Consider the following 26,632-nt stretch of genomic DNA (forward strand, 5'->3'; position numbering starts at 1 on the left):
GACACTTTCACATATGCTCTCTACCTTGGTACCTTTAGGTTTGTCGGTTTGTTTTGCTGGATAATTCTTCTCTTTCCACGTTACATTCCCAGTGAAAGTTTGTTTTCTGGCGAGGCTGACAGCATTTGTCAACATTTATCATCAGGGGAAGGTAGTTCCTCCAGGCAGCTGTGCATAGCATGCGGAACATAGGACATACATATAAAATTATTCTACTTGTCCCCTGCCTACTTCAGAGAAGCATTTAAACATTGAGTAAGGTCTGTAATTTTAGGCAACTGGTATTGTACCAATGTCAGTTTCTTGCTTTTGATATTATACTGCTGATATATAAAGTGTCACCGTTGAGGGAAGCTGGGTGAAGGGTACATGGGACTCTCTGCACTAGTTTTGCAATCCTATAAGTCTATAACTATTTCAAAATAAATTTTACAGAAAGGACTCGAGACTGATTAAACATATAAAACTATAATAACTATTACAAAGTAATATCTGCATTAGATGGGACATACAGACTTGGCTGTAGAAGCTTATTTATTAAGTTTATAATATTAATAGATTGGTGGCAACCTAAGTGTACAACGGTAGGGGATTGTTTTTGAGAACTGCAATACCATCCATACAGTGGAATACTATACAGGAATTAGAAAGCACTATGTAGAAATATATTTATATTTATGTATATCAGTGAGTTAAAAATACTAAATGATGTGTCAACTGTACTTCAACTAAAAAAATACCAACTGAGGAGCACCTGGGTGGCTCAGTTGGTTGAAAGTCCAACTGTTGATTTTGGCTCAGGTCATAATCCCAGGGTTGTGGGATTGAGCCCCGCGAAGTGTGGAGCCTGCTTGAGATTCTCTCTCTCCTCTTCCTCTGCCCCTCTTCCCTTCTTGTGCCCTCTCTCTCTCTCTAATAAGAAAATAAAAATAAAAATAAAATAAATACCAACTGATATATGAAGTCTAGAAGGATATTCACCAAAATATTGAAAGTGATTGTCTCAGCACAGTGAGATTGCTGATGACTTTTATTCTTTTTGCTTCCTAGTATATTTCCATTTCTCCACAATGCAGATATTGGTTACCCAGTAAAACCTTTTTTTAAACAAAGCTATGTGTGGTGTTTTTTTTTTTTTTTTTTTTTTTTTTGCTATGTTTTATTTTCACAGTATATCAAATTCCTCGACTCTTAAATTATATTAATTCCTGGGGCGCCTGGGTGGCTCAGTCGGTTGAGTGTCCGACTTTGGCTCAGGCCACGATCTCACAGTTTGTGAGTTCGAACCCTGCATCAGGCTCTGTGCTAACAGCTTGGAGCCTGGAGCCTGCTTTGGATTCTGTGTCTCCCTCTGTCTCTACCTCTCCCCAGCTTGCTCTCTGTCTCTCAAAAAATAAATTAAAAAAAAAATTATATTAATTCCTGAAGAATATTACATTTGCACTCTGTCAAAAATAACTAAACATCTAAAAAAATAACAAAAAAAGAATTCTTATTTTTAATGATTATTTATTTTTGAGAGAGCACAAGCAAGGGAAGGGCAGAGAGAGAGGGAGACACCAAATCCAAAGCAGGATCCAGGCTCTCAGTTGCCAACACAGAGCATGACACAGGGCTTGAACTCACAAACCGTGAGATCATGACCTGAGCCGAAGTCAGATGCTCAACCTACTGAGCCACCCAGACACCCCTAGAATTCTTTTAAGGTTTTTTTAAAGTAATCTCTACATTCAACACGGGACTTGAGCTCACAACCCGGAGATCAGGAGTCACGTGCTCTACTGACTGAGTCAGCCAGGCGCCCCACGGAAAACACAAATTATTATTTTTTTTAAGAGAAAGAGAGAGAGGGAGAGGGGGAGAGAATCTTAGGCAGGCCCCACACTCAGCGAGGAGCCCCACATAGGACTGGATCCCATGACCCCTGGGATCATGACCTAAATCAAAATCAAGAGTCAGACACTCAGCAGACTGAGCCACTCAGGTGCCCCCACAAATTCTTAACTATGATCCATTCCTATCATTTAGTAAGTGGTCTAATTACAAATCTTCACATTTTCCAGTATATTAAAAAAAAATACTTATTTTGTCACTGACTAAAATAGGAAGGGAAAGGGGCATGGAGCTCAAACTTTATTTGCAATGAAAGTATGAGGTAAATATAAGTTTATTAAGTATGACCACAGGTCCACTAATAGTTCATGAGGTACGAAAAATATAAGTTTCCTAAAAAATCAGGCAAATATCTATAGCTTTGTTGCTTCTAGCCAAGGGACAGGTTAAAAGTAAGTCATCAGTGCATGAACAGCCTACTTACTGCATATAACCCAAACATTTTTTTAAATGTTTATTTATTTTAGAAAGAGAGAGAATGTGCGCGTGCGCACAAATGGGGAGGAGCAGAGAAAGAAAGGGAGACAAAGAATCCGAAGCAGGCTCTAGGTTCCAAGCTGTTGACCCCACAAACCGTGAGATCATGACCTGAGCCAAAGTAGGACGCTTAACCAACTGAGCCACACAGGCACCCCGACCCAAACATTTTTTAAAATATAGATTTCCTTTTTATTTTATTTTTTTAATGTTTATTTATTTTTGAGAGAAAGAATGAGATCGGGGGAGGGACAGAGAAAGGGAGACACGGACTCTGAATCAGGCTCCAGCCTCTGAGCTGTCAGCACAGAGCCTGATGCAGGGCTCGAATCCACGAGCTGAGATCGTGACCTGAGCCGAAGTGGGAAGCTTAACCGACTGAGCCACCCAGGCACCCAGCCCAAACATTTTTTACAGTTTTATTTGTTTAAGTAGCTCTACACCCCATGTGGGACTTGAATTCATGACCCGAGATCAAAAATTGCATGCTCTTCTGACTGAGCCAGCCAAGTGCCCCAACCCAAACATTTTTCATTCTTTGAAAATAAAACTCTCCACTGCCAAGGTGAAAAAAAAAAAAAAAAAAAGAAGCAAAATACACGTTTAAAAACCAAAACACACTTTCAATAAATACAAATAAATATTTAATGATGGCAAATATGTACTGCTTTCTCCAGACTTTCTTAGAATCCCCTGTGATCTGTTTGTCCTTCAAAAAAATAATAGCTCCTATTCTACTTCTCAGCAGAACCTAAGAGAGCTGCCATTATTTCCCCATAAGTAACAAAAATATCCAGAACTACCATAAGCATAAAGTGCTACCAAGGATTATCTTTCTTAACAGGTAGATTATGTACAAAGAAACCTACATGTCCAACCACCTTTTTAAATGATTAAAGAGCAGAAGATACCTAGCCACAGGGCAGGCTGTTATTTTCTGACAAGATGTGTCATAAGAGTTTTCTGTTTTGCTAAGTGTTGGTAAAGGGGCGGGGAAAGCATTAAAGAACTATTTATATTGCTATTGGCCCCATGCAGATTTCAGCCCAAAAGGGTCCAATGCCAAATTAAGATTTAATTATTCTTTAGAAGAAAGAGAAGCCAAATGATGAAAATGTTCAAAACATTAGTGGATTATTTTAAGAAACAAAATTCTTTAAAATTTTTTTTTTCAACGTTTTTTTATTTATTTTTGGGACAGAGAGAGACAGAGCATGAACGGGGGAGGGGCAGAGAGAGAGGGAGACACAGAATCGGAAACAGGCTCCGAGCCATCAGCCCAGAGCCTGACGCGGGGCTCGAACTTACGGACCGCGAGATCCTGACCTGGCTGAAGTCGGACGCTTAACCGACTGCACCACCCAGGTGCCCCATGGAAACAAAATTCTAAAATGGGCACTTGCACTGGTAAATTCCAGGTATGCTTCAAGTTCATAGATAAAAGAGACATTTCACTCTTCCCAGTAATCATTCCAAATAAAAATACCAGTGTTTTGAAAGAGACTAAGAAAATAACCACCTTCGCACCTTCAGTATCATAATTCCTTAGAAGAGCGTCAGGTAAATTGATTTTTCCTTTGGTAAATTAGGTACATCTAAGGGAATATTAGAAACTATCATATTCAATCGCACTTTATTATCTACTGGAATTCTTAAGTAATGAATCAATTTACAAACAGACCAATCAAATCCTATAGAAGCAAACTACACACATATGCCATGTACTTCTCTCTGGTCTTGACAAAAGCTTCAGGTAACTGAACAGCTTGGGTTAGCAAAACAGAGACTCAAATGTATCTTTGGGGCACCTGGCTGGCTCAGTCGGTGGAACGCACGACTCTTGATCTTGGGGTTGTAAGTTCGAGCCCCACATTGGGTGTAGAGATTACTTAAATAAAATCTTTAAAAAAAAAAAAAAGTATCTTTGGAGTGCCTGGGTGGCTCAGTAGGTTAAGCGTCTCACTTGGGCTCAGGTCATGATCTCACAGTTTGTGAGTTCCAGCCGGGCATCGGGCTTTCTGCTGTCAGCATGGAGCATGTTTTGGATCCTCTGTCTCCCACCTCTCTGCCCTCCCCTGCTCTCTCTCTCTCTCTCTCTCTCTCTCAAAAATAACCAAACATTAAAAAAAATGGTTTTAAATATATCTTTTACTATCACCTTGTTAATCAGGCTACATGCCACAAAGGTAAGCAAAACAAAGGTTGAACATACCTTAAGAAAGTTCATGTCAGCTGAGGTATAGAGGAACTCATAATTGTTTGGCTTTTTAATATCTAATATTTAAGCATGTGAAAAATTTAAGTAAAGGCAAAGCAAACAAACTTTGCCATTGTTCAGATTTTCATCTTTTCACTAGCAAAAATTTTTCATTAGGTTAACGTTTGACTTCATTCTTCCCCTGGCGTTGAATTAACACATCTTTCAAATGCAAACCTGTTACTGATACAATCTAGAGGATGAAACTTATTCCTCTTCCTATCTTCTGGTTAAATACATGCATGTGGTTTATAACTTGGTAATATATTAGTGATGTATCTAAAAGCAATGTTTTCTAACACTTAGGTGAATAATGTCAGAAAGAGTGTGAAACCAAAGTCACTTGTTTAATGCTGCAATGCATGTAAAGATAGTGCCTTACAATACGAAGTGCTCACCAAATTTGTAATTACATTAAAAAAAAAAAAAAACCTATGCAAGTACTCAAAAACAACACAAATAATCTTTAGCTAACCTGAGTGGTTTAAAACATTAGAAATAACACTTAGCAGTTATATATATTTATAGTTCATAATTGAAATACTTCCCCCACACACACACAAAAACAAGATGTTCTTTACTTTTCCTGTAATGAACTGAGGAAGCAGTAAAGTCACCTTTTACATACAAGAAATGGGAAATGTTACTTTAGACTTCTAAATCATATTAACTGACTAGTGTTTCAGCATAACTTTTATTTTATTTATTTTATAAGTTTATTTATATTTGAGAGCGAGCGAGCATGGAAGGGGTAGAGAGAGAGAGAGAGAGAGAGAGAGAGAGGGAGAGAATCCCAAGCAGGGATCAGAACCCTAGTTGATGTCGGAGGACACTTAACCCATTGAGCCACCCAGGCACTCCAGCATGACTGTTTTAACGGTCTCATAATGTACTAATAAGCAACTTTAAAAAAATAAGTGTTCTTTTCTCAACCTAAAGTTTATTTTAGAAACCTTTATTATCTTTGCTGAAACATTTTTGACAGAGGTGACACTCATACCCGATTACAAGTGTGCCCAAATCAAACTAATCAAATCACTATCATGGCAAAAAGAAAATACCGTAAGAGTCAGAATATGAGCTTGTCATAGTTAAACTCATTGCCAGTAAAACATTTTTAAAGAGCAGACACGAAATACTGTTTTAAGGGGGTATGATAAAAAATTATCTATAAGGAGGAGAAAGTATCAGAGTGAGATGATTATAGGAATTGATGTCCTGGCAGACCCAGCAAACCAGCAAAAGGGAAAACGGGATATTATGAAGTTCCTCTTGGATAGAAGTTCCTTGGAGGTACATGGAGAATTACAGCTCTGGTTTTGACTCTTCCATTCATAAGGTAAGTGATCTTGAGCAAAACTTTGCCTTTCTGAGAGCCTCAGTTTTCCCGTCTGTAACACAAAAGAAAGATGGCCCTTAAAGTCTGTCTGTACGACCTTCTCCATTTCCATCACCTTAAGCTACTTAGCGATTAGCTGGCTCCTTTTCAGCGCGCCACCAGAGGCAGCAGCGAAGCAGCGCCGCTGCTGGGGAGGGGTTAATTCCGTTTGCCCCCGCCCCTCCTTGCCCCGCCCCTCGGGCACCACCCCCGCCGGGGTTGCACCCTTGACCCCGCCCCGAAGCCGTGCGTCCACCGGAAGTGCCCGCGCGCGGGCAGCTCACTTCCGCCCGGCAGGTGACAGCCGTGGGGCTCCGAGCGGCCGGCGGCACGGACTCACCGGGGGAGAGGGAGGACGAGGCCGCGGACATTTTGCTGGCGATCCGAGCCGCGCCGTGGCGCCGGGAGCCGTTCGGACCTTCGGGTGAGGAAGAAGGGAGTCCGGCGGGGCACGGGTGGGGAGGCGGTGGTCTGAGATGAGGGGGCTTGTGGGGTCAGAGGTCACGGAGAAGACGGGGCGCTAGATGGGCGAGAGTGGCTTCCCAACCCCCGACGAGGCAGAAGGACTGCGGGTTCATTCATTCGCGCCCACTTGGCCGCCGGCCTGAATCCCCACCGCCCCAGCCCGCAGCCCCTCCTGGGGCGTCCTCCGGAGAGACTCCTAGACTTAGGCCCCTGGGAGCCCGCCTCTGGCCAGACGGGAAACTCCTCTTCGGGTCCTGGTTTCCCCCTTCACATTCTGAGGCCTCCCTGTCGTTCAGGGCCTTATCTGTTTGCCAAGGTTCAAAAAAAAAAAAAAAAAAAAAAAAAATCAAGAACCGGCCCTGCGCCGCCTGCCCCGCGGTAGGCTTGGGCTTGATCTGTCCCTTGGCGCTTCGTGGACAGGTTATCTGGGGACACCTGTAATCATGTTAAAAATACTGACGAAATGCCAGCTACTGGTTATTGAGCTCCTACTGCGGACCAGACACTGTGCTAAGCACTTTGCATACAATACGTGTAAACTTCACAACAACCCGCGTGAGGTGGCTGTTGTTGATATCCCCATTTTCTCCACACGGAAACTGAGGCACAGTGAGGTTGAATCACATATGGTAAGGTCAATCCTGTAGTGTAGGCAGAGCCAGGGTTCTTACCCAGGGCTTTCAGGGACCTGCAAAGTGCAGAGACCAAAGAGGCTGGAGCAAGGTTGGGGTGTAGGGGCTATTTAGTATCGTTAGCTGTCATTCTGTTTATTCACAGCCAGGTAAAGTGTAGTCTTATTACTTTGCATCTAATCTTCATAAGGGGCATTTGATTCACATATTTAGGATGAAACAATCCTGCAGGCTGTTGCTGTAAGTGATTACCACTCGGGACAGAAATGGAAGTTTTTCCTGACTATTGAGAACTGTGAGACACAAAACAGGCCATCCATGAAGCTAATTTGGGAATATTCAGACCCACTGTTAAGAGTGGTTGAGCCGCATTCCTTTTGGAATAAAGAAAGAAAGCATGAGACACCTAGGGGGATCTTTTGGCCCTGGGTTCTTGAAGAACATTCTCAAGGGAAGGGTCTCTGTCTCTCTGAGAAAAGTGCAGGCCCCTTGGCTTCTTGGCTGGGGAGAGCACATTTGCCTGGAAGATGGTGAGGTCATTTAATGGCCGGAGGACTAGACTCTGTGAGTCCGAGCCTTGTTCCTTTGCAGGCATTCACTTCATTTCTGCCTCAGTTTCCCTGACAGCAGCACGAGAAGGACCTGCTGCCTTCCTATCCACTGCTGGGTGTTACAAGCCTTAGTGAACCCGTGAAGGTTTCCGCATGCTTCTGGAGAAAGCTGTGATATAATTACTGTAGTACCTTTTTTTTTTTTTTTTTTTTAACTCTATGATCTGTTTTCCCAGTTCCATTGAATTCACAGAAACTTAATATTGTCACCTTATCCCCATCCTTCCAAGGAAGGATTCGAGATGAAGCTGCTTGTCCCAGATGGTGGGAACATGAGCAGAGTGCAGAGCATCTGGCTCCCTGTCCTGAGTTGAGCCCACCAGCCTCCTCCAACCTCTTAAAAATTGTCATGGAGAAAAGCTTCAATAGTTCTCAAAGAATCAGATCCCTCAGAGGTTGTTGAGTATGGGTTGAGCAGAGGCTTCACCCTGGGCAACTGGAAGGGCTCAGAGGTGTAATGGAAAAAGCACTGCCTGACTCCCCATCAGTCAACTCTGAGTTCCGACCCCAGTTCGGCAGCTTCCTGGTAATATGACTGGGACAACTTACTTGGGCTGAGCCTCCTTTACTTCAGCTCTAAAATGATAGTGACCATCACCTTCTCCCCATCTCCTCTCCCCCAACCCCCGGTAGTCTCCTGCGTGCGTGTGTGTGTGTGTGTGTGTGTGTGTGTGTGTGTGTGTATTAGATAAGGAAATTTGTGCAGAGACTGTTATTGTGGTTGGATGCTTTGACTCTAGGCAGTTGGTGCCTACTGGGGGCCTGTGTCTGAGGAAGGCTGTCAACCCTGCTTTGTGGGGTGTTACTTCCTCTTGCAGAGACCTTTGTATACACAGGACTACTACTACCCTTCTTGTTTCACTTCCTAAAAGTTTCAGGACAAGTTTAGTCTATTGGCCCTACTGGCTCTGGCCTTTCATCTTTTTCTGGTCATCGTCTGAAACTGTTGCTGTCTTGACTGCTCACTTCCCAGAAAACCCTCACGGCTGGCACCAGAGTCTCATGTGCTGACAGTGAGCAAGCATGGCTTGGGTGTGGGTTTTGCACGTTTGTGTAATTATGAAAGCTGAGAGGACATCAACGTCATGTAGATATTTCTTTTTCTGAACAGGGTTTTGTTTTTTTGCTGCTTAAGAGTGATCACAGCCCAGAAATGGTTTTTGTGTTGTTTTTTTTCTCTTCACACAGAGAGAAGCAAATAACACCAGAGAGAAAATATCACTTGAGCAGTTGGGAAATCCTTAAAAAAATAATCCTGCTTGATTATCCATCAGTGGCTCCTCATTGCCCTCAGGCTAAAACTCACATTCCTTATCGTGGCCTTCAAGGCCTTTTGGGCTGACTTCAGCCTAGCTCTCCTGCCTTATCTGTCCTACTCCTCACTTCATCTCTTCCCAAGCTCCAGTCAAATTCAGCTGCTTGCCACTTCTGCAGCCTCCAACTCTTTTTACCTCTGTCTCTGTTTTGTGCTGTCCTCACTGCCTGAACACCATTCCCTGTCACACACATGGCTCTTTCTTTGCTGGACCACTACTTGGAGCTTCCTATCTAATCATCTCCCCCACCTCGCAGGCCTGAACTTCCACCGTGTCCTGTGTCACTGATCACGATGGGTTGTCATTGTCTGTTCACTTGGCTGTCTTCTAAGTAAACAGCTCTTAATCCCTGGGGAGAACTTGTCTTAACTGTGTGTGTGTGTCTAGCACTTAGTGAAATGTCTGGCATATAGTAGGTGCTCAGTAAGTGTTCAGTAAATGAATGAATGTCGCCTTGAATTGTTAGGATTCCTTGATTCCTAAAGAATTCAAAGCACTTTCCAGATGATCTCCTGTCCATCCTCATATCACTCCAGGGGAATAGGGAGAAATCTGATGAGTGATAGGATTACTCCTCTTGGGCTGCTGTTGCTACCACCCAGCCAACCACCAGAGTGCTTCAGGGCCTCCAGAGACCTGGGGTTGGGGAGCGGCAAGGAGGTGCTGGTGGTAACCACTCTCTCTAGGTAGTAGGAAGAGTGGCTACATTCATCAAGCGCTTGGTGAGCTGGGCACTGCTGGAGGCTTTGTATGTATTGACCTGTTTTAGCCTCACAAATCCCTCAGGTATGTGACATTGCAATTATCGTTTTACAGCGGTGGTATGCTTGTGCTTCTTAAGTTGTGTAGACGCCCTGGAGGGCCCCTGTCACACCTGCTGTAGCCACCTTTCCTGTCCCAACCCCTTGTTCTTGGATTGTCTCCCCTGTTATTTAGTGGAGCTGAGCCTGGCTGTGGTTTTAGATTCCCAAGTCTCATCCTTTTCGGGTCTTTAGCCTGACTCCATTAAGAGGGTTTCCCCGAAGTTGGGAGACCCCCTTCCAGTGAAGGTAAGAGTATGGCTGGTTGACTCCAGAATGCCCACAGTTCATCAGCAGCCAGGATGCCTGCCTTAGTGACTGCTCTCCCAGATTTACCATCTCCTCTGTGGACTTGAGCTGGACGATGGTAGATTTGGAAATCAGGTCTCCAAGGTTTAACACCAGTCCCGCTTTGTTCACTTTCAGTACTGAAAACATTCGTCAAAGCAGAGCTCTGTAGAGAAATAGACTTGGGTGACACATACTCTTTGCCACACCTAATTGCTTTTAGGGCCTTAAGCATGTTGAGAGTGGAATGACAAAATTTCATTAGCTGGCGAGTCTGCTCCTGTGGTCTTCATTCTCTGGTCTCTAAGGGCTGAGAGGCTGGATGTTGAGACACTTAGGACAGAGCCGTCACACATTTGGCGTTTATTCATTCAGTATTTATTGAGCCCTGCGGTGTGCCTGGCACTGGGCTAAGTGTGATTGATGATAGGTAAACAAGTCAATTTCTGTGCTTGGGTTGCTTACTGCATTTGAATGGGGTGGGGTTGGGGGGGAGGCAAAGAGGAAATAGAAAACAAATGTAATAATTAGAAAAACTGATAAGCCATGAGGGAAGCAGGCAGAGCAGCCAGCCCCTGTTGAAATGTAAGTCCGATCTCAGAACTCCTGCTCAAAACCCTCTAGCTGCTCCCACCTCGCTCAGTGAAAGCCAGAGTTCTTACCCTGACCTGGAAGGCCCCCTCCATTCTCTGACCTCATAACCCACCGCTTACTCAGCCTCCCTGCTGTTCTTCAAACATCCCCACTTCTCACTTCTTAGGCCTGGAAGGCTCTTTCCCCAGTGTCACCTGTCACCTTCTCAAGGCGGCCACCTGGTTAAATTTCAACCTCTTTTCCTCCCCTCCCCCACACTCTGTATCCTCCTTCCCTACTTTCTTTTTCTCCATAGCATTTATCACTCTCAGAGATAGTATATTTTGTACTTATTTGGTACTCGTGGGCCCTGTCTACTATTGGAATGCGTGCTCCATGAAGGGAAGGATTTTTATCTGACTTATTCACTGCTGCGTCCCTAGCATGTAGACCTGTTTACAGTACATGGGAGGGAGGTGCTCAGCAAACCTGTGACTAGGAACAGGGGTGAGGGTGAGGACAGGAAAATACCTACTTAGCTCAGGACCGTGTCTTTGAAGTGATGTCATCTAAGCCGATATTTGAAGGATAAGTTGGAGCAGCCACTCTAGAAGCTGGAGAGGATAATCCAGGCAGAAGGCTCAGCAAGGGCAAAGGCAGTGAAGAGCTTGACAAAGGACACAGAAGGCCTGTGGTCCTAAAGGGTTACAGGCAGAGGGAAGGGCCTGCCTGTGCTCACTTCATAGCTGTGTCCGAGCACCCTGCCCCCAGCAGTTCATCCCCACCTCCTGCAGCCCTGTCTCTGAGCCGATGCCCATGGGAGCAGGGCATGGCGATCTGGCCTCACTGAGGGAAATGGCCTGGACCTTTCTCCCGCTGGAGGTGTTGCCACCTGATCTCCCCCTTTTGCCTTTTCTTCTCTCTTTTCTTTATTTACTTGTCTTCCATTGATTGGCTGTAACATGGGCTACAGGGTCTGGCATTTTCAACTTCAGTTTTGTCAAAATAGCTTGACAGCCAGAGAAGACGCATTTCTGATGCTGGCACACCCTGTAAATGGAACAGGGGAAGCTGGTCTCTAGCTGAGGTTGGTTTACAACACTTGAAATTTCCTGGAGTGGAGAGTTGAGCACTAATCGTTCAGACATTTATTGAGCATCTACTGTTTGCCAGATAACAGTCTAGGAGCTTCACAGTAGTGAATAAAATGGACAAAATCTTTGTCTTCATGAAGCACGTTATGGAGGGGAAAAAAAATAGACAATATAAATACATTTTATAGGGGCGCCTGGGTGGCTCAGTCAGTTAAGCAACCGACTTCAGCTCAGGTCATGATCTGACGGCTTGTGGGTTCGAGCCCTACATCCGGCTCTGTGCTGGTAGCTCAGAGCCTGCAGCCTGCTTTGGATTCTGTGTCTCCCTCTCTCTCTGCCCCTCTTCTGCTTGTTCTCTCTCTCTCTCTCTCTCTCTCTCTCAAAAATAAATAAACTTAAAAAATTTTTAATAAATAAATTTTATAGTATGTTGGTGATAAGTACCTTGAAGAAATACAAAAGGAGGAAAGAAAGAGGGAGTTGGGGGATTGGTTGCGGATGTATACAATTTTTTTTGAAGTTTACTTATTTTGAGAGAGAAAGAGAGAGAGAGAGTAAGGGACACTATCAGCGCAGAGCGCAACACAGGGCTAGATCTCATGAACCGTGAGATCATGACCTGAGCTGAAACCAAGAGTTGGATGCTTAACCGACTGAGCCACCCAGGTGCCCCAGGGATGTGTACAATTTTAAATAAAGTGGTCAGAGAAGGTGACATTTGAGTGAGATTTGACAGAGGTGAGGGACTGAGCCATGACACTATCTGAAGAAAGCCTCTGTGGCAAAGTGACCATCACAGCACGTGCAAAGGCCCTGAGATAGAAACACTCCTATTGTGTTCAAGGATCAGCAAAGAGGCACATGTGGTTGGAATTGAGAGAATGATGGGGAAAACACTGGGAAAAGAGTTGAAAGGAGTAATGGGTGGTATGAGACAGAAGGGATGTATCTCATACTGGCCTTATAGTCCATGAGGCCATGGTAGAGATTTTGGCCTCAAAATCTCTCATGGTAGAGATTTACTCTGAGTGAAGCAGGGAACTGTTGGACAATTTTGAACAGAAGAGTGGCACTTTCTGCCTTAGACGATAATGGGATCATTCTGCCTGTTGCTAAAGTGAGTTGTTGGAAGCAGTGTGGAAACAGCTTTGGTAGCAATCCCAATAAAGAGTGATGGTAGGTTGGGGCCTGGTGGTAGTGATGGTAGTGAATCCGCTTTATGGATTCTGGATTCATTTTGAAGGTAGACCCAGTAGGATTTGCTGATAGATTAGATGTGGGATGTGAGGGAGGGTGTGTGTTGTCAAGGGCAACTGAGGTTTTTATAGCTTGAGGTCAGTTGTTAAGTTTGAGCTGCCTGTTAGCTATATGGACATTCAAGTTCAGATGTCGATTAGGCAATTTGGGTATCTGTGCTGGGAGTTCACGGGAGAGGTTGGGTTTAGGGATGTAAACTTGTGGGTGTCAGCATGTAGATGATACTTAAAACCTTGACACTGGGTGAGCTTACCAAAGAGGCCAGATAACATTGGTGGGGAAGGGAAGAGGTACCAGGCCTAGGGCCCTCTAGCATTGAAGAAGAGGGAGACGAGGAAGAACCCACAAAGGAGACTGAGAAGGAGCAGGCAGTGGGATAGAGGGGAAGGCGGAGAGCACAGCATCCTAGAATCCAGGGGAAGAAAGTGTTTCAAGGAAGAGGGAGTGATCAGCAGTGTCAAATGCTTGTCAGCGTGAGACTTGTCCTTTGACAGGATCACTGCATCTTCTGCCTGCAGGATCTAACATGCTCTGGCATCCAAGACCGTCTGTGAATCTCATCCTTCTTTGCCTCGCCTCATCTACTCCTTTCCTTCCAAGTCCTTGCCTTCAGCCAGGCAGGGCTTCTCACAAACTCCTGAACACGCAGGCTGGTTTTGGCCTTGGATAAGTCACTCCTCTCTCAGCATCTTTAATTCCTCACTTATAAATGGGTTGGTTACCTTGAGAATTAAATGAGAGAGGGGCTATAAACCACTTAGCACAGAGCCTACACCCTAGTCAGTGTTGCCGGCGGTTTAGCCTCAGCAGTTTAGCATCTTGTGGGTCTTTTCCAGGTCACCCTCAGCCCTCCTTTTACAAATGTGATCATCTTTTCCTATCCAGGCAAGCCTTGTTCCTCTAAGAGGGCGTCCCTGGATGTTCTCTCATTCACAGAACCCTCCTCGTCTGAGCAATGGTGGCACTCATCTGGAAGGCATGATTGCTCTGCCGTTCACCCGCAGTCCTTTACCTGACCTCTGCATCTGTAAGATCCCAGAGGGAAAACTGTCCTTTGTCCGCTGTGTGCATGCTCCTATGTGGGGCACAATCCCATCTCAGAGCTGACAGTGCCCCACACTGTTACACATGCTGAATGGATGACTCCAACACTTGACAGATCTTCAGAAAGTATTCCCATTGTATAGATGGGAAAACTGAGATCTCGAGGCACCTTGTTTTATAGTCTTTGGCCTCTTTTTCTTGATAGCAGATCTTTCCAAACATTACTGTCTATAGATAGTTGAAAACTGGCATGCAATTCTAGAAATAGGTTCTAGAGACCCAGTGCTAACATAAGAACATGGCATGTGCCTGCCTTTACTTCCTTTTCATTTTGAGGTTTTAATTGCTAGTGGGTCTCAGGAGATTGATTTTGGCTAGTCACTTTTCATTCAAATCCCAGGAGGCCCATAACTCAGCACGCTCATCCAGACAGGCTCTCACTAGGCACGTTACCAAACTTGACATTCGTGTTGTCCAAGCTGGATGGGCTGGCCCTGAAATAACCTGTAATTCAACATTCGAGGGACTCTGCAGGGATGTGTGGCAACATATTTCACGTATCCTTTAGCTTGGAGTGTGTGTGTTTCTACCAGGGCTTCATTCAGACAGGAGAAGTTGCCTTGCTGGACAGAATGGGACCTGTGGGACCTATTATAAGGCAGGGATAGAGAGGGTCAGTGCTACCGTTTTCTAGCCGTGTGACTCCAGACAAATGCCTTGATCTCTCTGGGCTTCAGTTTCCTCATCTGTAAACTTGTGATATTATCAGTACCTTCTCCACAGATTATTGTGAGGATTAAATGCGAAGCTCTTTACACAGTGTCTGGCCCATGGTGCTCATCTGTTTGCCATTACGACTAGCACTGCCACCTTTGTTCTGAATTTCATGCCAAGCCTAAAGATGAACACAGCTTATTTTCTCACAATTCTTGAACTGACTTGAAAGAGCCTGTCTGTCTGAGTTTGGCAACCACATTGTCTCAGAGAGAAAGTCTGAAATCTGGTTTCTCTACTGCTGATTCACCTTTTAATCTTCAAGTTGGCCTTACCTATTTCCCTGTATATAAAGTGAACTTTAGGACTTACCTGTGAGGACCTTTTCCTTTTTTTTTTTTTTTTTTTTTACTTTGTTTATTTTTGAGAGGGAGAGAGAGAGAAAGTACACACAGGGAGGGGGCAGAGAAAGAGGGAAAGAGAGAGAATCCCAAGCGGGCTCCACACCACCAGCATGGAGCCCCATGTGGGGCTCCAACTCATGAACCATGAGATCATGACCTGAGGCAAAGTTGGACACTCAACCGACTGAGCCACGCAGGTGCCCCAGGACCTTTTTCCTTTTACGAGGGCCAGTCAGATAAGTGAACAGTGATGAGTGATTGCTGGGTGGTGAGTAGAATCATTATCTCTTATTATAAACTCTCGGCTTCATGGGGCAGGCACATAATCCAGAGCGTGGCACAGAGTAGGGGAATATTTGTGAATGAATCAACCTGTGGCTTTGAGACAGAACTGAAACAGCCAAACGTGTGGGATGATTAAGTTTGGCTTTTCTGTTCTAAACGAAGAAGAAACAGCACCACCCTAACCCCTCTTATTCATTCTTCCTAGCTTAGTCTTGACAGTCCCTGAGCTAACATGTGCCTAGAACAGGCTTCTGAACAGCTGTTCATCAGGCAAGGGTTTAACAGTGACCTGTTTATTTATTTTTGAGAGAGAGAGACAGACTGGGAGTTGGGGAGGGGCAGAGAGAGAGGGAGACCCAGAATCCCAAGCAGGCTGCAGGCTCTGAGCCGTCAGCACAGAGCCTGACCCAGGGCTCAAACTCACAAAGTGTGAGATCATGACCTGAGCCAAAGCCGGACGCTCAATCAAGCCACCCAGGCACCCCAACGGTGACAATTTTAAACAGCACTAAAGTTGGAAGCCACCAACACAGACTTTCAGGGATCATTTTTCCCCTGCTCAAATATCCTTGAATTCAGAGATGAGTCTTGGCGGCTGGATCAGACCTTGCCAAATATCTCCTTCCCCTTTCCCTTTCCTAAAGCTGCTTCTCTGGCTCATCTCACGGTACTGATGATCTCCCTTGTTAATTCACTGAGTGCCCACCATGCGTAGCGGACTGTGCTACTGCCGCCAACTTCATGCCTCTCGATTGCAGAGCATAGGTTGTTCTGGAACGAATCACTGCTCTGAGACTAGAAAAGTCCTTTCCCTGGCCATTGGCGGGCCGTTTGGGGAATTGCTTGGCTTGTTACTGTTTTCCTTCTTACTGAAGACCTAATAAGGTTTGCTGGCCATGCTGCATTCTGCATTTGTTTTCTCTTGTCCCTTGGAAACGTCTTCTGTCATGCTCTGAGAATGATCATGCTTCATTTCCTCTAGTTTGATAGCCTGGAAGAACACTCATTGGTGAGAAAATGGATTTCTCATCTAGCAGAGAATCAGAAAACGTGAGATGTGGGAGGGAGTTTATCTGTCATTTAATAGGCCGAAACTCTTGTCCCTGGAACTGTGGGTTGCCTGAAGGGCCCCTGGTGAAGGAGGGGAGTTGAGCATTCTGGAATGAGCTAGGCTGTAGGTCCCCCAGTCTTATGTCAACCAGGGCAGTCATGTTTTTGTTTTAAACAGTTTGAAAAGAAGAAGGGACTTGAAAAGCCATTGATCTGGTTGACAATTGGAAACAATTTCTTATTTGACAATTGGAAAAAGTAAGTCCCAGAGATGAGGGGATTTGCCCAGGGTCATACAGCTGTTGGTAGCAAAGCTAGATTTCCTGGCAGCTATCTTGGCATTGGGTCAGCCTTGCCATGTTTGTTAAAAGTTATCCACAAAGGCTTATGGCCCTGGTCTGCCCCATCGTCACTCTCTGGTCTCATCAGGGAGCCCTCTTATCTTGATTTGTTATAGGCCCCTGGTTTTGTGACTTCTCTGGGAGCGTTTTCATTCATTTTGTCAGCAAACATTTGGTGAGCTCCTGGAATGTGCCAGGCATAGTGCCAGTCACTGGGTTGACAGCATTAAACAGGACAGACCCCAAATTAGAGTCATGAGGAGGGCTGTGGAGAAGTCCATGATATGATTGAGTCAAATGTCGGGGAGACCTCTACCCTCTGGGTCTGGAGTGTTTGAGCTGAGACTGAGGATAAGCATGGGGCTGGGAACAGTGCTTTCAACAGATGCTCCCCTGTTTTGTAAACCGCATTATATTTGGGGTGCCTGGGTGGCTCAGTCAGTTAAGTGTCTGACTTCGGCTCAGGTCAAGATCTCACAGTTTGTGAGTTTGAGCCCTGCAGCAGACTCTCCACTGACAGCTCGGAGCCTGGAGCCTGCTTCAGGAGCCTGCTGTCTGTCTCTCTCTCTCTCTGCCCCTCCCCTGCTTGTGCGTATGCACATGCGTGCTCTCTCTCTCTCTCTCTCTCTCTCTCTCAAATAAACTTTAAAAAACCCTGCATTATATTTGAAAGAGGTGATACATACTTGTGATGAGCACTGGGTGTTATATGTAAGTGATGAATCCCTAAATTCTCTTGAAACCAATACTACACTATATGTTAACTAACTTGAATTTAAATAAAATCTTGGAAGAAAAAAAAAAGAGGTGATATATGCACAGGGTAGAAAATTCCCAAGATAGAAGCTGGTGAGTGATGAAAGGTCAGTCTCTCACACTATCCCTTGGCAATCCAGCTTCTTTTCTGGAGGAAACTACTGTTAACTTTTCTTGCTTACCCTTTCTTTCTTTCTTTTTTTTTTTTATTTTTAATTAAAAAAAATTTTTTTAATGCTTTTATTTATTTTTGAGACAGAGAGAGACAGAGCATGAGCAGGGGAGGGGCAGAGAGAGGGGGAGACACAGAATCTGAAGCAGGCTCCAGGCTCTGAGCTGTCAGCACAGAGCCTGACATGGGGCTTGAACTCACAGACCGTGAGATTATGGCCTGAGCTGAAGTTGGACGCTTAACCAACTGAGCCACCCAGGCACCCCTATTTTTAATTTCTTTAACGTTTATTAATTTTTGAGAGATAGAGCATGAGCGGGGGAAGGCAGAGAGAGGGAGACACAGAATCTGAAGCAGGCTCCAGGCTCTGAGCTGTCAGCACAGAACCCGATGCAGGGCTTGAACTCACAAACTGTAAGATCATGACCTGAACCGAAGTTGGATACTTAAACCGACTGAGCCACCCAGGTGTCCGCTTGTTGCTTGATTGCTTGCTTGCTTGCTTCTTTTTTTTAAGTATTCTCTGCCCTCAAAGTAGGGCTCGAGCTCACAACCCCGAGATCAGGAGTCACACCCTCCACTGACCGAGCCAGCCAAGTGCCCTGTTGGGCCATATTTTTTTTTAATGTTTATTTATTTTTGAGAGAGACAGAGAGAGACAGAGCGCGAGTGGGGAAGGGGCAGAGAGAGAGAGAGAGAGAAGGAGAAACAGAATCTGAAACAGGCTCCAGTCTCTGAACTGTTAGCACAGAGCCTGATGCGGGGCTTGAACTCGGGAACGGCAAGACCATGACCTAGGCTGAAGTCGGACAGTTAACCAACTGAGCCACCCAGGCACCCAATGTTGTGCCATAATTTTTAAACAAGCACTCTGTGGAAGGACGTTTAAGGTGTTTACAATAGTTTGTTGTTACAAAGGATGCTACACGAATAACCACATGATCTATGCAGTGTGTGTGTGTGTGTGTGTGTGTGTGTGTGTGTGTGTGTGTGTGTGTAAATATAAATAAAACAAATTCCTAGAAGCAGACTTGCTGCGTCAAAGGGTCAGCACCTTGCAATTTTCAGAGCTGTTGCCAAATTGATGTAGAGACTGTAGCAATATAGACCCTCCTTAGCATCATATGAGGGTGTCTTTTTTCCCACATCAGCATGAGCATGGCATATTATCAGATTTTTGGGTCTTTGCCAGTCCAGTGGCTGATGGATGGTATTTCATCAATTTCTCTTATAAGTAAGCTTATCAATTTCTCTTATAAGTAAGCTTAAACCATTGTTCTTCATTTTCTCCAAACACACCGCATCCTTTGCCATTCTGTTTTTAGACACTTTTTATGTATTAAGGCAAATAGGCTTTTGTCTGCAATATGATTAAAATTTGTGTGTGTTTATCATATTTTTGGGTTTTTTTATTATGTTTTTGGCCATGCAGGAAAACTTAATTTTTATATAATTGAACTCCTAGATTTCTTGATTTAATGTCATACTCAGAAAGGCTTTATTTCCTCTAGAGTATACAATTTTCTATTTTTCTTCTTCAGCATTGAGTTTTATTTTGTTATTTAAAAAAATACAATATTTGTATGATTTATACCAAGTGAAATGCTCAGCTCTTGAGCGTATAGTCTGGCCAGTAGTGCGTCAATAGAGAGATCATAGGGGGCCTGGTAGACTCGGTTGGCTGGAGCGTCCGACTTCAGCTCAAGTCATGATCTCACGGTTCGTGAGTTCGAGCCCCACGTTGGGCTCTGCTGACAGCTCAGAGCCTGGAGCCTGCTTCAAAGTCTGTGTCTCCCCCTCTCTCTGTCCCTGCCTTGCTCGCGCGCTCTCGCTCTCTCTCTCTCTCTCTCTCTCTGAAAAGTAAAATAAACGTTAAAAAAAAAACCTAAAAAAATAAAAATAGATCACTTCCATCACCCTTAGGGTTCTTTTTTTTTTTTAATGTTTTATTTATTTTTGAGAGAGAGTGCATGAGTGGGAGAGAAGCAGAGAGAGAGGGGGACAGAGGATCCAAAGCAGGCTGTGTGCTGACAGCAACGAGCCCCATGTGGGGCTTGAACTCACGAACCCACGAACCATGAGATCATGACCTGAGCCGAAGTCGACCCTCAACCAACTGATCCACCCAGGCGCCCCACCCCTAGAGTTCTTTTGTGCCCGGTTCAAGACAGTCCTTCTCAGCTAGAAGCATCCACTGGTCTGACTTTTACCACCATAAGTTAGTTTTGCTCTTCTACTTATTCTAGAATTTCATGTAAATGGCATCCCACAACATTTACAATGTTTATACTTGTCAGTGTGCTTTCATTCCCACACTGTCCCCTGTCGGAAGACATGAGTGAACTAAGAGCAACAAGTGCTGACGTCCCCATTTTTCAAGAGAGGAATTAGATCATAGAGATGAAGTAAACTAATATCAATTCAGTGTTCTTTCCTTTAAAATTGTTACTGTTGGGGCACCTGGCTGGCTCGGTCTCTTCATCTCAGGGCCATGAGTTCAAGCCCCACACTGGGCATGAAGCCTACTAAAAAAATACCAATGATTAAAAGAAAAGAAAATTATTACCGTTATTAGCAATTTTGAGACCTTGGAGAAAATTTAAAATATGTTCAATGTTCTTCATGTATTTTTTGTACATTTAAATACATTTTATTAGCTTAAAACACAAAAAGAGATTCTTTATCTCTTGCTCATAAAACTACAATGGGATATGTGAAGACTCACAAATTTAGAAAGTGTTGAGGACTTTTTTCCTTAAATCTAACTCTAACTCCAGTGGCTAAACTTCAAAGTCTTTAGCTGGGAATGTTTTTATGAGTTTTTCTTCCATCTTCTTCCTAGGACCTCATTTTCCCACTCTTAGATTGCATTACATCTTTGTCCTAGCCAATGTGTCAGTGTTTCTTACTGAGGACTTTTTTTTTTTTTTTTTTTAATATTTACTTACTTTTTGGGAGAGTGCAGTGGGGGAGGGGCAGAGAGAGGGGGACAGAGGATCTGAAGCTGGCTCTGCTCTGACAGGCTGACAGCAGTGAGCCAGATGTGGAGCTCAAACTCAACGAACTGCGTGCTTGGGACCTGAGCAAAAGTCAACCAACAGAGCCACCCAGGTGCCCCCTTACCAAGGACTTCTTTATAATTCTTTTAGAAAACATAAAACTACTCCATTTCAGGCTTTGTTACTCTGTTACTCAGTTTCTTTGCTTTAAGCCTGGTGGCAGGGGAAAGCAGGAGTGTGGGTAGGATTTTTTTTTTTTTTTTTTTTTTTTTAAGTAAAATTACTAGGGACTCGTCCTGGAATTATGGGATCAAAGTCATAACTTCGCAAGTGTGGGAAGGTAGATTTAAGGTGAGCACAGCATCTGTGGCTCCTCAGAGACAGAACCAGTCTTTCCAAGTGTACCCCTCTTTAATTTTGACTTTCCCTCCCCTTGAGGCATTCCTTAGCCTGTAAATGCTGAAAATGAGGGGTATCCCAGCCCAGAATGCTGTCTCCTTAGCAAAAGTGACTCATCACACTGGCCAGAGCAGTTTCCAAACCAAAAATTCCCTCCAATTAATTGTTTTTTAAAGTGCGTCCTGCCACTTCCAAAGATGAAATCCAAACCCTACGCTTTTTCTTGCCTGAATTGGCTGCCTGTTTTCAGTTGTGGCTCATGTGTGCAATCAGATCCATCACACAAGGTCTTTAACCCCTTTGGCCTCCATTAATAGGGACACAGCATATGGTGATAGCTGAGCGGTGCCAGGGAAAGCACCAGCCTTTCCTGGGGCATCTGCAAGTCTGGTCCTTTAGACCAAACTGTAGGGTTTTCTCCATTGCTTCAGAAAGAATGAAAAATCTCTTGCACTGACATCTAAGAGGCAACTGCAGAGAAAGGACACAGGAGAACCCTTAGCAGATCAACCAGGCGCAATTGATCTTCCACAGTGAAAGGAGGTTTCTAAAATCTGTGCTCTGGGTGGCTTTGCAAAAGCGTTTTCACTTCTCCCTACCACCCCTTCCTCCTTCACTTTATTTTCCTATATGTGAAACAACTTCAGAGGGATACAGTTTCTGCATCATCAGTCCCCTTGGGTCCTCTGCAGAGGGATATGCGAAATAGACACTGCAGAGAAAAGAAGCAGCCAGCACCCGGGCTGGGTAGCAGTTTAAGTTGTGAGTAGTTGCTTAGCACCTGTAAAAGGAAGGTGTCATCAAAGCTCAGCATTATAGGAGTGACAGCAGCTGTAGGGGTCTAATTAGCTGACCCTGTGCCTCTGTTGCTTTTTTTAATCCCCCAAAAGAGAAGCTTCTTACCCTTTCTTCCACCTGAGTGGTTGCATACAACACAGATCTGTCCCCAGGAGGTTGTGTTCTGGGAATTGAGGGGGCCCCCAGATGTTTTGTGCCTGCAGATAAAGGGAAAGCCCCCGACAGCCTCCTCTGTTGGAGAAGGAAGAATTTCTGGGCGGCGCAGACATTAGACATCTAAGGTAGTTTTTGCTTTTTGTTCACTTTGATTTCCTTCTGGATTTAGCAATGGAGGGGTTTATATGTTACTGTGATTCTTTCGGTCTATAATTTTTAGCCCCTTTTGCTTTCATTGATCCCTCTTCTTAGACTAAACTTGGAGAAATGGGGTACTTCTGTTTTGGATACCACTGCTAGTTGTGTTCATGCCTGTGACTCCTGAAGCCATACAGCCCTTTGTTGTGTGGCAGACATCCCATGATCTTGTTTACCTGCTCATTCTCAACACTCCAAAAGAAACCCCTGTAGGTTGGTGGGATTTCTCTGAGAAAATGGCTTCATGTGTGCTCAAAAGAAAATTATTTTCAGTGTAAGTAAAGCTCCTGTAGGAAACAAATGCTAAATAGTTACATAACCGAGCTGTCAGAGAGCAAGCTGAGGCTCCTGGGGATGTTCCTTGGCCCCTTTTCATTTCTTTTAACAACTATCAACTCAGACTCAACACTGGCCATGTGCAGAACCCTGGGCCGGGTGTGAGGAAGGAGGATGGATGGACCCATGGACCGGGCTGACCTGGTGGATCCGTCCACAGCCCTGACTGCTGCTGCCACAGCCTGCAAGCTAGAGTCCCCCCGTGGGTCTGCCGTCATCAGACGCCACGGTCTCTTCTGCTTTTTCCTGCACCTCCTACAGGAAAGTGCCACCATCCCTTTTTATCCCCAAAGGAAAGTAGAATTGTCGTTTTCCTCTTTGTACTGTTTTGTCAGCGAAGCCTTTATTCCTTTATTCTGACGGGATCCACAAAGGATGTAAGGCAGCCCTGAGACAGCACATGCTTGTTTTCCTTTGATTAGTGAGACGAAATCTATGGGTGTCTCAGTTGGGGAACGGTCTCATTGCCATCCTGCCATGAATACAAGCTTAGTCTGGAGAATTCAGTTGGGCTGAAGAGGAGCTATGTCAGCTTTGTTTCCAGAGACTTTTGAACTGATCCTGACCTCTCACATCCATCCCACCATTAACCCCCATCTTGCCCCGCATAGTAACGCATTGAAAGAAGATGTTAATGGATTCTGTGTTGTCGTTTAAGTGTATTTATTTTTATTTTTGAGAGAGAAAGAGCATGAGCAGGGGAGGGGCAGAGAGAGAGGGAGAGGGAGAATCCCAAGCAGGCTCTGCACCAGTCAGTGCAGAGGCCCACCACAGGACTCCATCCCACAAACCATGAGATTATGACCTGAGCCGAAGTCAAGAGTCAGATGTTTAACTGAGCCAGCCAGGTGCCCTTATGTTTTTATTTGTAATGAATTTATTAAATGTTTTTTTGATTTCAAGTTTTTATTTAAATTCTAATTAGTTAACATGTAGTGTGATATTGGTTTCAGGAGTAGGATTTAGTGATTCATCACTTACATATAACACCCAGTGTTCATCACAAGCGCCCTCGATGAGTTCTATGTTTAAGTCTCTTCCATGGAGGCAACAAAAGGGACAATGTGAGTGAGTTTTATCCATTCAAATTCGTATTTTTTTTGGTTGTGTGGTTTTCTGTACCGTGTGAGATTACAGGTAGGACTGAACAGTTGTACTTGAAGGTCTTATGGTGTTTGGACCAAGTCCTTAGCCCCTGTCAGGGCTCCGTCCTCCCTTTCAGGTAGGGGAAACAATTCCTTCATTGATACAATACAGCTGCTGAGCTCAGGCAGACCTGAGATCGTCTCTCAGTTTAGCCATTTACAATCCATGTTTGGGCAAGTTACTTAACCCTGAGCCTCGGTTTCCTCATCTGTAAAATAGGGTTAAAAACCAGTTATCTTATTGGTAGGATTAAATGAGATGATATGTGTAAAACCCTTGTCTGTGATAGGGGCTCTGTAAGTGGATGCTTCTAAATGTTAGAACCACCTCAAGAACCTCTGCCATGTATCCAGGGTGCTTGGCCCCTGTGTAGCATCTTTAATCTTCATCTGTTCATCAAGGTGAACTATTGTAGGTACATAGTAGATACTCAGAAAATGTTGAATGAACAAGGGTGCCTTGGTATTTTGTCCTGTTGCCTTAGAACAGCACTTCACACTGTGACAAAAGTCATTGGGAGATGTCCTGACAGATGCTTTGAGGAAACTGGCCAGTTAGATTTGAGGAATGCTGGAGAGTCTACAGTACATAGATATATTCTAGCCCTCTCTAGAGATGAATAGTGCATACCACTGTTAGAGAAGCTCGGAAAAGTTGGGGAGAGAAGAAATCTTCCCATCTTTTCAGGTTTGGCATCTTCCAAGCTCATTTGACTATATGGGATCACAAGAGTACCTCCATGAGGCTGTGATGAGGCTTTAATGGGTTAATTTGTGTGAAGCACTTAGGACAGTGCTGGGTGGAGTGAGCACCACGAAGGGGTGGCTGTAACTAAGTGCTTTTTAATCTGTGGACTCGAGAGTACTTAGCCATTCCCTTATTGATGGGTATTTGAGTTAATTTCCAACAGTGTGTTGTTACAGACAGTGCTCCAGTAAAACCCCTGTATCTGTGTGCAGGTATTTCTGTGGGAGAGAGTTCTAGAAGCAGAACTGCTGGCGTGCCTAGGTGGCTCACTCTGTTGAGCGTCTGACTTCTCTACTCAGGTCATGATCTCACACTTCGTGAATTTCAACCCCATGTCGGTCTCTGTGCTGACAGCTCAGAGCCTGAAGCCTGCTTTGCATTCTGTGTCTCCCTCTCTCTCTGTCTCTCTCAAAAAATAAAAAAGTTTAAAAAAAAAAAAGTAGAACTGCTGGGTCAAAGGATATGCACATTCAGAAATTTGATAGTTCCCTCAGAATGACCTTCCAAAATCTGATCAGCCATTGTCTAACAGCCCCTTTTCCCAGGAGAGAGATAAGAAGCTATCTTCCCACACCACATGTGTGCTGGATCCTTCCCTTCTCCTCCTATGCTCCGTAACTGAAAACAGAATGGACACAATGGAAAGTCACCCCTTTTTTTTGTCTTGCAGAGTCTGGCCACAGATAAGGGACCAAAATGACCGACTCAAAATATTTCACCACCACCAAGAAAGGTACTGTTTATTTCTTTGTGGGGTCTCGTCCTACCCTTTCTGTGCCCCACCCTTCTGCCTTCTCCCTGCTGGGGTGGGGCTTGCGGTAGGGGGTGGAGGCCTAGAAGCAATTGGTGGGGATTACCCAAGCATCTTTAACCTTGTGGATCCAGAAAATTGAAGTATTGATGGTGTAAGAAATTGACCACTTCTTTTAGACCTCAGGAAGGGAAGAGCATTAGCTCCAAGTGTAGGGGGGAACAAAGCCCTCGTTTGTTCCCCATGGTCTAACGTTCAATACGATGTTTTTTGCTGGAGGAAAGAAAGCACACAATCCTATCAGTAACCCCACAGCGATTGTGTGTGTGTGTGTGTGTGTGTGTGTGGTCTTTATCCATGGGCACATGTTTTACGTGAAGTCAGAATTTATATCCTGTTTTTCATTTGACATTATCTTAACCATTTCCCCACAGTTCTAACGACTCAATGTTAAGTCTGCTGAGTTGCTGCACTGAAATTTGCTAAGCTAGTCTTATGTTGTAGGGTATTGTTTCTGCTTTCTGGAAAACAGGTGGTTGTAGTGGCTGACGAATGTGCTTTAACCCTGTAAGCTTCTTTCTGACTGGCCCTTCCTTCCTCCCTCCCTCCTTCCTTCCAAGTGAGATTGAACACAGGCCTGCTGACCAGATGAAAGGAGTCTGTTGTCGAGACAGCTGAGCCGGGACCTGCAGCCTGCCCCTTACCGAGCACTTCAATTATTGGTCAGCCGGTTTTTACCGAGCCCCTTCCCTGTGCGGTGGAGGAGGCAAACTGGAGTCTCTGACCTGGCTTTGCTTGCAGTTAAGCAGAGAAGACAGTCTGTTAAAAATAGTAATCACACTAAAGGGTGGTAGGTGTTATGACAGGGGCAGTACCCGGGGCTGTGGGAGGACCTTGGGTGGAGCTAGCCAGATAAGAGAGTGGAGGGGAGGGTAGCTCTTGCTCTGCCCAAGGAAAGCACATGGGCACAAGTTACCAGAGTGTGATGGAAGGTTGGAGAGGTGTGCAGGGCTGGAGGGGGTGAACCTATTGCTAAGTGTATTGGGGCATCAGTGGTGGGGTTTTTGTGGGTTTTCTTTTGAGGAGAATGTCTGTAGAGGGACGCCTGGGTCCCAGTCAGACATCAGTGATGGTTTTAAGCAAGAGGAGGTCCAAGGCAGATTCTAATAAAGTTTTGAAGAGGGTGAAGATTGGGGCGAAGCAGGAAGACCAGTTACTAAAGCTCCCATGAGAGATAATAGTACCTGAGCCAGTGGGGTGGGGGTAGCATTGTGGGTAGAGAGAATTGGGTGCGT

General features: G+C 44.7%; 1 protein-coding gene across 10 annotated transcripts in view; it reads left to right on the plus strand.

The window, feature by feature from the left end:
• Positions 1-26,632, plus strand: part of AP1B1 (adaptor related protein complex 1 subunit beta 1) — an 85,745-nt gene that overhangs the window by 24,476 nt on the left and 34,637 nt on the right. For 5 of the 10 annotated variants that reach the window (XM_042911548.1, XM_042911550.1, XM_042911551.1 and 2 more), the window contains exon 2: positions 25,257-25,319. In XM_042911548.1, the coding sequence (XP_042767482.1) occupies positions 25,257-25,319 (63 nt within the window). Of the gene's footprint in view, positions 1-5,852; positions 5,967-6,268; positions 6,430-25,256; positions 25,320-26,632 lie in introns of those variants that run through there. The other 5 variants (XM_042911556.1, XM_042911557.1, XM_042911558.1 and 2 more) reach the window with 3 other exon arrangements.

This window comes from Panthera leo, chromosome D3 (assembly GCF_018350215.1).
Source record: "Panthera leo isolate Ple1 chromosome D3, P.leo_Ple1_pat1.1, whole genome shotgun sequence".
Classification (NCBI taxonomy): Eukaryota; Metazoa; Chordata; class Mammalia; order Carnivora; family Felidae; genus Panthera; species Panthera leo.